A 13270-nucleotide genomic window follows, 5' to 3' on the forward strand; every position below is an offset into this window, starting at 1 on the left:
GATAACTTAAGGTGAATTTTGATCAGTGGTTCTCAGCCTTGGCAACATACTGAAATCATCTAAGAAGTTTTTTAAAATCCTTATGGTCATGTCATACCCCAGACCAACAATAGAATCTTAGGGTATGGGACCCAAGTATCAATATTTTTCAAAATGCATATGACTCCAAAGTATAGCTAAGGTTGAAAACCACTGGTTTAGATTATTTGTCTTTAATATTCAGATGCAACTGTCTTCTACTTAAGTGCTCTCTCAGTAGCAGTGAAAAAGAGACTCCATTTCCTCAAACACTGTAACAGTTTATCTTAGTATTCTATACAACTACTATTGGTATCCGTAACAATTTACCCGGTTATAAACAAAAGCTCCTTACTCCCCTGATGCTCATGCTAAATAAGAACCTCCATTTTATAAAATTTGCAAATCAGATATTAAAGAATTTAAATCTCTAAGAATGGCTTTTTGTTAAATATTTAGGCAATTATTTGATTCTAGGTTCAATATGCAATAACCATGTGTTTCTGTTTTCCATTCAGCACCTTCAAAACTTTGTTACAAATTAATGTTTACTAATAAGACAAAACATAAGATATAAAAAAAAACTCTGAGCAAAAGCTCTTGGAATTGTTCATATCCCAATCTAGTTTTCTAATTAGTTCAATATTTTTTTCCTGAATCAGATCTCTTCTTTAGTTAAATTTTAAACTTTGCAAAACTGAGTTGTTCCACACCAAGAAAAAAAATGCATTTCTGTAGCAGCTATATTCTCTAATACATTTAACATATAATTTCACTCTAGTATTAAATATGGTTTCTAGGAAGTTTCTTCCTTGATATGGGTATCAAAAAGGATCTTTTACAGATTTCACCTTTAAGCAACATACCAAATATACAATAAATACTTGTGTACACCTTTCAGGTGGCAAAAATGAAATCATTGCTCATGACTGAAATCCCTTGCTTCATGAGAGTACTGATAATATTAACTCTCAAGGAGCAACCCAAGAACCCCAGCCAACTGCTTGCTGTCCCTAATTTTATTAGATGCAAAACAAAATATGCATACAGCAAAACCTAAAAAGTACAAAGATTCCACTTGCCTTAGTCAATTCTTATCACAAAGATGTATCTGAAACCATACAATTTATACTTTCATACAGAAAGATATTTGTTTCTGTTTCTTTTCTAACAAAAGAAAATTTCAGTTCATGTATGTTGAATTATTAATTTGAAAAAGTGAAATCAGATTTATTAGTCAAAAATTCTGAATAGGAATTAATGTTAAACTCTTCTACAATGAAACCTTCAAAATATTGCCAACCTGAAGTTTCCAGCATAAGATGTTTTATTTCAAGTCCCATGGGGGCAATTATCTATAATGAGATTAAGAACATTCTTAAGCTGGGTTCAGGCTGGCACTGTTTCAGGTGGCTGAGTAAACATTTTCTTGACAACCCCAATGACAAGTTTGAGGCTTAGACTGTTGCATGATGTAAACAATATGAACTTAAAAAGATTATAATATCTACAGCATTATAAAGTTACAAAATAAAAGGGTCATTGATCCATTATTTTCTTAAGGTCTGTGACTAACAACTTTCATATTTGAGGCCTATAAGAACAAATGGCAATGTTCTTTATTCTTACAAGACACTTTCTCAGAAGGTCAAAAAAATAAAACCAGATGCACATTATTATTATTACTGATATATGTATGATTAGAAATAGATTTGCCTTCCCTCAATCTTAGCCTGGAGATGAGGGACATTTACAATAATTTTGATGGTTAAAAAAATAAATCAGACTGTAACAGCTATGGAAACTGTAAGCCAAATATAATACAAAACGAGCCAATACAACACATCTCTTAAAATCCTCTTCTTTGTAGTTACCAGACTGTCCCTAATGTTGTTCTAATTGTGTACCATGTAGTGGTTTTTAAGAAACTGAACTAGAACAAAGCAACTCCTTTGCCCTGTTTTTTTTTAAGTTTTTTTTTTTTTTTTTTACACACATACTGTATATACAACTTTTAAAATAGCTGCACAATTTTATATCTCACTCTTAAGAGAAGTGCAGTCCAGGCAGACCATGCTTCTCAATATATTAAAAATATTAAATAAAACCCAACCAGTTTCATACTTTTCCAATAGTCAAGCTGGTTGGAAAAAAGGGTCTGGAGAAAAAACAGGCAGTTGTAAAACAGGATCAATCTTTCTTCACACACTACTTAAAAACTCTTGCTAGTTCCTTATCTTATCCCTTTGACACCATCTCTATGATCTCACCTTAAAAGTTGGAAATAACACATTGCTAACTTAGAGACAAAATCTGTTGAAACATGCATATGTCAACTGCCCACTCAACCAACTGCAACCCTGAGGATTTTTCTGGCCCAGTAGAAAGAGGAAACACTAAGATCATCTCTGCTGTAGAGTTGCTTCTCCAGTTAACAATATCATGTGTTTTTCAGGATGTTTCTTGGGCATGCATGTATGACACTGTCACTTCATGATTCTACTTCCCACAAGCAGATATCTCCTCCACTCTGTCTTTCATCCCAAGAAAGCCACTGTCATCCATCCAAAGGTTTTCCAAGGTAAACCAAAGTCACTTCCGTGTTGCCATATACAGCAGAAACTGCTGGATATAAGCAGACCTTTGGAAGTCCTCTAAAGGCAACCCCCAGGAATTCATATCCACGTTCAAAAGCTAGAGTCTTATCTTCCATGTCCAAGATGACTCGAATTCTTTCTCCTATCTGCAAACAGACATCAAAAGAAGGTTAGAAGAAACCCATCAAAGGCATAATTAGAGGAAATCAAGTTGAAAATATTATTAAGAATATGCATCTCAAAAGTTATCTAGAAAAACCAACAAAGTTATTTGGTCAGGGAGAAACATCGAGAAAAAGAACACACATCAATTGCATCACAAATGTTTTGATGGTCTTTTTTTATTTTAATTTAATTTAATTTTATTTTTTTTGATGGTATTTTTTAAACTTAAGACTTGTGTGGGATCAATATTTAATACTGACAATTTTAATATTCTTTCTGAACAGTCCCAAGATTTTATTTATTCTTTTTAAGGGCTTTTTAAAGAAGGTTACCTCTAAAACCTATAACTTGGCACATTTTACCAAAAAAAGGCACTCTAAATTTTCTCAAAAAATAAATAAATTAATAAATTTTCTCAAATTACTACAGTAAATGCATACAATGGAATGTTTTCCAACCTTAAAAAGAAATTTTAGTATGTGCTACAACATGAGTGGACTTTGAAAACATTATGCTAAGAGAAATAAGCTAGACACAAAAATACAAGTATTATACTATTCCACTTATACCAAGCACCTGGTATATTCAAATTCACATAGACAGAAAATTGAATAGAGGTTACCAGAGGCTGGGGGAGGAAGAAATGTGGAGTTATTGTTCAGTGGGCACAGAGTTTATGCTGGGGATGATGAAAAAGTTTTGGGTATATGTTGGGTATACATAGTGGGGATGGTTGCACAACACTGTGAATGTATTTAATGCCAATAAATTATACACTTACAAATAGTTAATAATAAAGACTGTTGTGTATATTTCACCAAAATAAAAAAAAAACAGTATAATAAAACACTTAGCCATTAAATTATACAAAGCAGTTCTACATACAATATGGAAATTATATAATTATGAATTGTCAAATCTGGCTATAGGTTCTAAAGACACAAAATACACTTATTAAACAATCACTTTGTGGTCCACTAATCTGAAACACCTGTTTGTTAAAAAAGGAAAAAAAAAGCAGCACTGATTGTTAAACTGAATAGAAGCACAATTATCCAGTTCTTTTCACATATGGAAAAGTAAGCAAAGAAGTAGCATGCTATATCCTTATAACATGCATATGTTAGAGGTTGTTGCATCTATATACCTGGAGGCAGAGAGTCCTAACACTTTTCAATCAAAAATCATAATTGAACACTTTCCGGTTATGATATCCCCCAACTGCTATCATGACCTTCCTTCATTGTATTTCCTATCACAAACAACTACAAATATCTTTTTCTCTCTCTCTGCCCAACTCACAGATTAATCCCATTTTATGGACCTAAGAACTTCCAAATTACCAACATCACTATTTTACAAACAAAGCACAGATAACAACAAAAATTAGAAACAAAAAGCTAATATTCTGATGAGTATTGTTGAGTGATTTTATATTATCTCATTTAATTCTCACATCACTCCTAGGAGTTATCCCTATTTTATGGAAGATGAAAATAAGAAAACAGAACCACTCCCCATGAAATTTTCAAGTTTGCTTTATCTTTGAGCATATAGCATGCGCATAGCACAAGGAGTAGAAAGGCCAAGTTTTAGGTGTAAGAGGACAAAATTTAGAGATAGCAGCACCATTAGAAACTTAGAGGAACACAAGAAGCAACAAAACCACAAAGAGGATGAGCCCCAAAATAAACTCTGCCCAAATCCTTGTGTGAGGACTGCATTACACAAACACAGGGAAAACCCTCAGCGAACCAGGCAGAAAAAGCAGCAGCTAGAAGCCAAAAAAACCGAACAAAGACATTAACTGCTATATACAGTTTCAGTCCAGGCAAGTTAACTGCCTACTAGAACAAGAAAACCTACAGTTTTCAGAACAAAGCAGTTTCTAAAGGAACAAAACATTCCAGAGTTATTGTATTGTCTACCAGGTCCAGTTTTCAGTTAAAAAAATGAATGGATATGGAAAGAAGCAGGAAAGTACAACTTATACACGTGGAGAAAAAAGAAGTCAGTAGAAACAGACTCCAAGTGGGCCCTAGATGTTGGATTTGGAAAAGACTTCAAAGTAGTTATTATAAAATATATACAAAGAACTAAAGAAAAACACAGTACTAATAAATAGACAGACAGAGATCTCAGTGGAGAAATGGAAACTATAAAATGAACCAAATGAAAGTTTTAGAGCGCAGGGGCACAATAACCAAAATTCACAGCCTGACTCAACAGTGTTGCAATGACCATGGAGCTTAAATGACAAGAAGAAAAAAAACTATGAACTTAAAGATAGAACAACAGAAATTAACAAATTCAAAAAACAGAGAGAAAAAGGGACATAGCTCCAGAGGCACAGAGACAAGGAGAATATCAAGCAGTCCAACAATTACATTAAATATAAATGGACTAACTACTCAAATCAAAAGATTGGGTTAGATAAAAAGAAAGATATAATTATATTTAAAATGAGTCCCCCAGACTGCTTATAAAGACAGAATAAATGTAAAAGGATGAGGGGAAAGAGGTACTCGACAATAGTAAACATAAGAAACTTGGACTGGCTGTACTGACATTAAGACAAAATAGACATAAACACAAGGAATATTACTAGAGTCAAAGAAGGTTATTTCGGGTTTCTCTGGTGGCTCAGTGTAAAGAATCTGCCTGCCAGTGCAGGAGATACGGGTTCAATCAATCCCTGATTCTGGAAGATCCCACATGCTGCAGAGCAACTAAGTCTGTGCACCACAACTATTGAGCCTGTACTCTGGAGCCCAGGAGCTGCAACTACTGAGCCCACGTGCCCCAACTACTGAAGTCCACGCACCCTAGGGCCCGTGCTGTACAAGAGAAGCCACTGCAATGAGGAGTCCACACACCTCATCTAGAGAGTAGCTCCTGCTCGCTGAAACTAGAGAAATGTTTGTGCAGCAATGAAGACCCAGCATAGCCAGAAATAAATAATAAATTTTTTCTAAAAAAAGGTCATTTCATAATGATAAAAGAGTCAGCCACATAGGTAGATATAACAATTATAAATATGCACATAATAACAATTTCAAAACACATAAAGCAAAAACTCACAAAACTGAAAGTATAGATAAATCAATAATTATAGTTGGAGATTTTAATACTCCTTGGTAAATGACAGAACAGGTAGAAGAAAAACTTAGAAAGCAGAAGACATAAATATTGTTAACCAATTTGACCTAATTGTCTTTAATAGATTATTCCATCCAGCAACAGAAGATATTCAAGTACACATGGACATTCATCAGGATAAACCGTATGCTAGGAATAAAACATCTCTCAATAAATTTAAAAGGACTGAAATCATATAGAGTATGTTCTTTGAAAAACAAAAAATAAAGGACTTTCACTATAAAATCACGGGTAGTGACAGAACTTTATCTTCAATGATTATTAAGTCCAGACGTCCTTCTCCTTAGTGTACCTGTATAGCCTGAAAGAACAGTAAGGAAAGGATTCTATGAAAGAAAACCTTCCCTACTTTTATACCTCAGGAAATGGGATATATTTTTAGTTCTTCTACTTTATTATGCTTGACTTGAGGTCAATACTAAAGCTAGAGCTTTCAAACCACATGTTCCTCTAAAATGCGCAATCTATAATTCTTTAAAATTTCCAATTTATCAGATTATTATTTTTTAGATTCTGCTGAATCTATGGTGATCATATGGCTTTTACAAATAGGAACTATAATTTTGACCCTATAATAAAATGAATATGGCTGAAGGTTAAGATGACAAGAATTTTAAAATGCAGTAGTTTGGTCCAGTGGTTAAACTTCTGTGCTTCCACTGCAGGGAGCAGAGGTTTGATCCCTGGTCGGGGAACTAACATCCTACATGCCATGTGGTGGGGCCAAAAAACAAAAATTAAAATAAAAATGTAGTAGTTTGCCTGAACTTGCCTATCTTTATAGAAATCGTTGACACCTCCAGAGGCTTTGAATACAATCCACAGGTAAGTAGCAGAGAAAAAGTATGTATATACTCGCACAAAGGTGCATTTGTGGGGGTGAGGTATATAGAAAAAGTAATTTAGATGTGCCATGTTGTAAGATTATAATCTAGAGTACAAGCTGGCAAACTATGGCTCCTGGGCCAAATCTGGCTTGCAGTGTATAAGTAAGTTTTTACTGGAATAATAAACAACAGAGTTAAACAGTTATGAAAGACAGTATGGACCACAAAGTCTAAACATTTACTATCTGACCCTGTACAGAAAAAGTGTGCCAACCCGATTTAAAGTAAAGACAGATTGCTCAGACTGAATATGTATAAGGAAAAAATATTAAGATACTAAAAGATAATCACAGTAGCCAAAAAAGGCCAGTTACACTATTTATTTAAAAATTACCAAAAAGACAAATAATGCTGCTATATAAAACTTTGTAAATTTAAAACAAATTAAGGCATGATTTAACAAAGGCTCACTTTTCAGAAAATACTTGGTTTCTCACCTGATATTTTGGAGCATTGTTGCACTGTGGAAAACTGCCATTGACTTCTCCATTATGTAGTAGATTATTGTCCACTAGATTCCAGCCCCAGCTCTGGTCATCACTGCCCAGCAATGCCACGTAACCTTGGCACTGCATGGGGGCTCGTTTTGTAGCAATTCCAATCACTGCCACAGTGCCCAGGGGGCCCTCCCACCACACTTCCCATGCATGGCGGCCCTCACTGAAACCAATCTTGGTCCTTGCACCATCAGTGCTCTGAGCGATGGGGTTTCGATGTAAAGTAAAGCCATTCTTCTTAATGTAGACATTCCTGGAGCAGTCATTAGTGCTGAAAGCATGTTGGAAAGCACGTATCTGAAAAGATGAAAGACCAGAGAAAGAGAATTTTATTTTTCTTAAACATTAAAAAGTACCCAAACTTTAGGGTACATGTCTTTAAACAATAAAATTATATATTTTAAGTAATACAGTAAGTATTTCTCAAAGATGGCTCATTTTTGGGATGAGACACTAACATAATAAATTACACAACATTAAAGATAAAACTGCCAACTGTTTCATTATTGACCAAAATCCTAAATCGCTGTATAATTTAGTAGACTTCTTAAGACAGCAAAAGATATACAGAGAAATCCTTATATTTCAGAGAGAATACAGAGATGTTTTTGGGTGACATAATGATATTTGGGAATTGCTTTGAAATATCCAAGAGTGGAGTGGGAGATTGGACAGGGTAAACATGAAACTAGACTGCCCACGAGTTAACCACTGGTAAAGCTTGGTGTTGGGTATAGGGAGGTTGTTTCCTCTACTCTGGTTTATATTTCATATTTTTACATTAAAAAGTTCAAATATGCACAGCTTTCATGTAGGCAATGCTGTCATCAAAAAGAACGGTATTTTAAGTAAAAGAGGGAACTTAGTCACATTAGCTATGAAAAATTTTAATAACCACAAACTATCTTAGATCCTCTGGCCTCCTTGCTTGGTATTACTCATACACTAAGACATCACCACTCTTATTTTACCAAATCAAATAATCCCCTAGATAGCATCTAAATTCAACCACTAAAATTTATAAACAGATAGTCATTAACAGCAGCTACCATTAACAGGTTAGTTGATTTTCAGTAATCACTAGTCTTTTAAACTTCCAAAATAAAGACAGTAAGAAAATTGTTATTACTATACCATTTCTCATGTTTTAATAACTTATAGCTTTTTGGTCTGTATGTTTTTCAGAAAATCCCTTCTTTACTCAAACTGTGCAGAAGCAGTTGAAGGCTAGGACCTATTGCTTTAGTTAACCCGAGAAATCAATTCCAGAATCATAGAATTTCAGCATAGGAAAGACCTTAAGACCTTTACCTAGTTAAACTCAGGAATTAGGACACAGGCGTAAAAGTCAACATGTAGTTAGCATAAGAGCCTCAATAAGTCAAGCATCCAGTCCCCTCATCCAGTGTGCCCTCCCCTTTATCGTCAGTGAGTGCTTCACTGTTTAATTGTTGTACACCATCAGATCACAAATTAAAACGAAAACAAAAAACCTCTTTGGTTCAGGTGTCCCATGTTTTCATAAGCGGTATGTAAAACTGAAGTATATCTAATTTTTTTCTGTATCTATTCGTATTATAACAACCTGAAAGTGCTATACACATCCCAACCATTTGATTCTAGCTAAAAATATCTTTTAAAAAAATCTAATCTAACCTAAATTTATCAAACTTTTACAGGAAATACAGAGGACAGAGAACATGTTAAGCAAAACCATACGAATGAAGTCAGCAAAATCCAGACTGAGGATTACTCTCTACAGGGTAAACACCTGGGTTTCTTCAAGAAATAAAGTGCAGGGGTGAGAGGTGGGAGAGATGGAAGGTGTATCTGCAGACAAAATCAGCCTTAAGAGACATATCAACTGTCATGAGAACCTTATATAGATAGATCTTGCTTATATAACTGAAAATTAAAGATACAACATTTGACATTTTTATGAAAAAACTGGAAATTTGAATGCCACACTTCGTATATTAAGGAGTTATTTATTTATACTACAGATGTAATAATGCTATTGGGATTAAGTGTCCTTATCTTGTAGAGATAATGTGAAAAATCAGATAAAATGGAAAATACACAAATAAAAACAGTCTATAGTTCTTGCTATGTAGTCTCATACACAATACGGATTTTGCATTATAGCAAACAGCTTTCAATCTCTAGTTTAGGATGTAAGTTTTAGATTTAGAGAATTACAATTAGATGTCAAGTATGACTGGAATAACTAATGTTACTTGGTAATATGTAAAATACGAACTTCTAAAAAGAAGTCAAATCCTAATTAGACTGACAACTCCAAATGCTTTCCAGTTTTACACTGGCCCAAGCCTGTTCTTATCCTTTTCTCAGCTACCCTCACTCCCTGGCAATCATATTTGACTCTTCCTTTTTCTTCATCCCAACTCACCCAGTCAGTTGTCCATCTATGTGGACTTGTTTTCTTGCAATTTCTCTCCCAGTTATCCTCTTCTCTGCTCCATACACTTATTCTGGTCTTGAATACCTCTGGCATAGAAACCAACCCCTGCCTTCTTGAATTCATCTTATGGACTACTAGTTTTTCTAAAGCACAGCTCTTACTTTGTCATTCCTTTGCTCAAATTTCTGTGGTTTCCAGCTGTAAAACAAAGCCTAAACTACAGACTGAAGCTGTATGTCAAAGACCTCCATGATATCTCTAGTTTCTGCTTACCTTTACAATCATATACAATTACAACCAACTACAATTCAATCTAACTATTTTATATCTTTAGCCTTCCCTCTAACCTACAAACCATAACAGACGCCTAGCTGAAAACTCTTGATGTCTTAACACTGTAAATTCTGTGCTACCAAAACTGAACTCATTGTTATTCCTCCAAAATCTAGCCCAGGTAATCCCTATATTATGTGAGCCAGATACCTAGAAGTCATCCTGAGCACCTCCCTCTTCCTCATCCCGATTTCACATCTACTGCCAAGTCCTGTAGCTTTTATTGCCTAAATTCCTCACCATCTCTTGTTCTACATAATTATGACTATACATATTTCCAAAGTTCCCCTCCAACTGGTTGTTCATTCCTAAGTCATAATAACCTCTTAAAAATGGAAAACTATCATATCACCAACCCCCAAACTCCTAACTCTCCTTTGCTTACAATTTAAAATGGCTTCCTTTTGTTTGGCTCCAGTCCACCTCTTCCATCTTTATCAAACTTGCCTCAATTTTGCTCTCTGTGGTCCAGTCACACTGATTATTTTCTGTCACTCATACTCACCAGGTTCCCTCCTGGAAGGCTCTTCTCTCTCTCTCTGGCCTATTTATCCTTTTTTTCTGGTGGGGGGGGGGGGTCGGGTCTCAGCATTATTTTCTCAGACAAAGCCTTTCCTGACCTCGCTACTTAGGTCAAATTCTCCACTACTGACATTCAGAGCACCATGGATCTAACCTTCATAGGACTCATCACAAATGCAATTTTACAACTGTGTGACTATTTGATCAATACCCACTTCCCCCCACTAGATTAGTGCTATATGGGAAAGCATCCATAAGCGTTTGTGTTTTTATTCAGCACTGCATCTGCAAAACTGAGCATAGTACCTAACATGCATTTTTTTTTTAATAAAAATATATACTATTCAAATCCTCTGCTTTCCACTATCTTGCTTTTTGTTCAGGGTACTTCCTCTTAGTAAAATGTTCACATTCTTCCCATCTTTAAAATTCAGCTCAAATACAATCTCAATCCTTCTAAAACTGTTCACTCAACTTGTGAATCTCTTTCACTAAACGTCTAGTGTCTAACTAATAACCACTAGCTATTTCTATACATTTTCTTTCCTCTTCTCCTAGACTGAGAACTTTCCTACTAGGCTATGTATATCCTTTTGAATTAATCTTTTATCTTCAAGATATTCAAGAAAAGTCCTGCAACATCTGAATGCACAAGTCTATAACACCTACAGTGCAAGTAGTACAAAGGCATACAAAGTATTAAAATTTATAACCCTCTGCAAAGATAAAGAAAAACAGGTAACATAGGCTGCCTCCAATCTGGATGGTGGGGGTATAAGGACTAAAGGAAGACATTTTGCTTCTTTTGAACACTAACTCACATGAATACATTATTTATTACATATTATTACATGAATCTTGAATCATGTGAACATGTCTATTACAGGCCAACTACAAAAATGTCTTAATTTAAAATAAGTAAAAATAATAAACTTTATGGAAAATAAAAACTAAATAAGAGTCATGAAACCTACATGTTTATTAGGCACAGTGAGACAAAATTACAATCTTCTGCCCTCTACTATATGAATTACAATTATTATCCACTGAGCATCTACTAACTGTCCTGGCGACTCAACATGTTATTTCACTTAATAGATAAACAATTTGACATATTTAAAAGTAGTAATCCTTATCCTAACCTTATTAAACTGAAGCCTATTTTATTACAGAATAATACATTTTACATTTATTTCACATGGAAAAAAAATTTTCTCCTTACTCTGGCCCCACTGGCAGTCTAGCATTAAAAAGATATGCTTTCCCTTTTTTAGCTGTTAATGTATTTTTATGTTTACCATATTCTAGATCAGACTTTATCCTCTCTCATGTATACTCTTGGTGACTGCAATCCTAAATAGCTGTATCCATCCAAACTGAACTCAAGTTTACAGCCATTTGTTTACACTGCTTGAGGAATGCTCTCAGTCCTACCAAGATCTGCTACTTGACATTTTTATTTGTATATGAAGGCAAGACTAAGCACAAGAGTCTGGCAGCGGGGGTTAAAAGGCACCAAAAATGGAAACGGCATGTTGGATGACAAAAAGAACATAAGAGATACACCAGCAAGGTGGAACTATGAAAAAGTTGGCAAGGCAATAGCCAGTAATAGTGGGACATGGCAATATTATGACTGTTAAGTGGCGCCAATGGTACGATGTTCTATTCAAAGCCTTTATCTTTAAAGTTAGCAGGATGCCTTGGACCACACTTATTTATAAGCCTGTAACATAGCGGAGGGAATTCAAGGTACTTGGGCAAAAATAAAACATAGTTATAAATCAGAGCTTGGAAAACGTGAGGTGAAATCAAAAATCTTAGAAACTAAGTAAATAAGGCAGCCGAGATGATCTAATAAAGGACAGAGAGAAAAATAGGATTCGAGTATTGAAAGCTACAACAATGGCCTGTTTTTAAGGGGACAGACGGTGTAAAGTAGAATGACTGATGGAAACCAAGGATGGAAAACCATCTGATCCTTTAAAAAGTGCATCACGGAAGTGGGGTGGGTTAAGGAGCAGAACTTCAACCCAGAGAGATCTTTATGGCGGGGGAGGCGAGGAAGGGTACTGACTGGAGCGGTGGAAAGGCACTTCTGACTCAGAAGCTTAGCTGAGAAACGCTGAGAGCTGCGCGGAGAAGCGGGACAGGGGGCAGCGGCGTGGCGCGGGGCTCCCTCACCTTGGCCTTGTAGCTGGGCAGGTTGCAGAGGATGTCCGTGCGCAGAGCCTCCTCTGCCAGGCTGCGGGCGCACAGGCTCCGCCACACCTCGCTGTTCTCATCGCCGTGCAGGCAGCGGTACCAGTGCTTGCACACCAGGGCGCAGCTCCGCAGCTCGGACAGCTCCAGGTAGGAGAACACCAACTCCAGCACCCGGCTGGGCAACCGGCCCCCGGCCCCAGAGCCCGAGCCGGCGCCCGCACCGCCGCCGCTACAGCCAGCGCCGCCCGAGGCTGCCCCAGCCCCCGGGGCCGGCGCCGCCATCGCCTCACCAGCCGGCCCGAGGGCCGCCGCCGCCGCCGCCGCTTCCCCCCGTCTCTGCTCCAGAGGCCAAGCCTCGCCTTGAGACCGGAGCAGCTCGCTCACCGCCCCTTTCACAGCTAACCGCCCGGCCCCTCCAAACCACTCCCGCCCCTGCCCGGGGGCGTCCGCCGCGCGCCCCGCCTC

General features: G+C 36.6%; 1 protein-coding gene across 1 annotated transcript; it reads right to left on the minus strand.

Moving 5' to 3' along the window:
• Window positions 1–1427: 1427 nt before the first annotated feature.
• Window positions 1428–13185, minus strand: FBXO45 (F-box protein 45). The gene is made up of 3 exons (XM_061166911.1): window positions 12785–13185; window positions 7264–7620; window positions 1428–2761 (listed from the first exon to the last, which is right to left on the minus strand). The coding sequence occupies exons 1-3, from the start codon at window positions 13085–13087 to the stop codon at window positions 2576–2578; spliced, it is 846 nt and encodes a 281-aa protein (XP_061022894.1). The 5' UTR covers window positions 13088–13185; the 3' UTR covers window positions 1428–2575.
• Between the last annotated feature and the right edge of the window lie 85 nt (window positions 13186–13270).

This window comes from Dama dama, chromosome 19 (genome assembly GCF_033118175.1).
Source record: "Dama dama isolate Ldn47 chromosome 19, ASM3311817v1, whole genome shotgun sequence".
In the NCBI taxonomy this organism is placed as follows: Eukaryota; Metazoa; Chordata; class Mammalia; order Artiodactyla; family Cervidae; genus Dama; species Dama dama.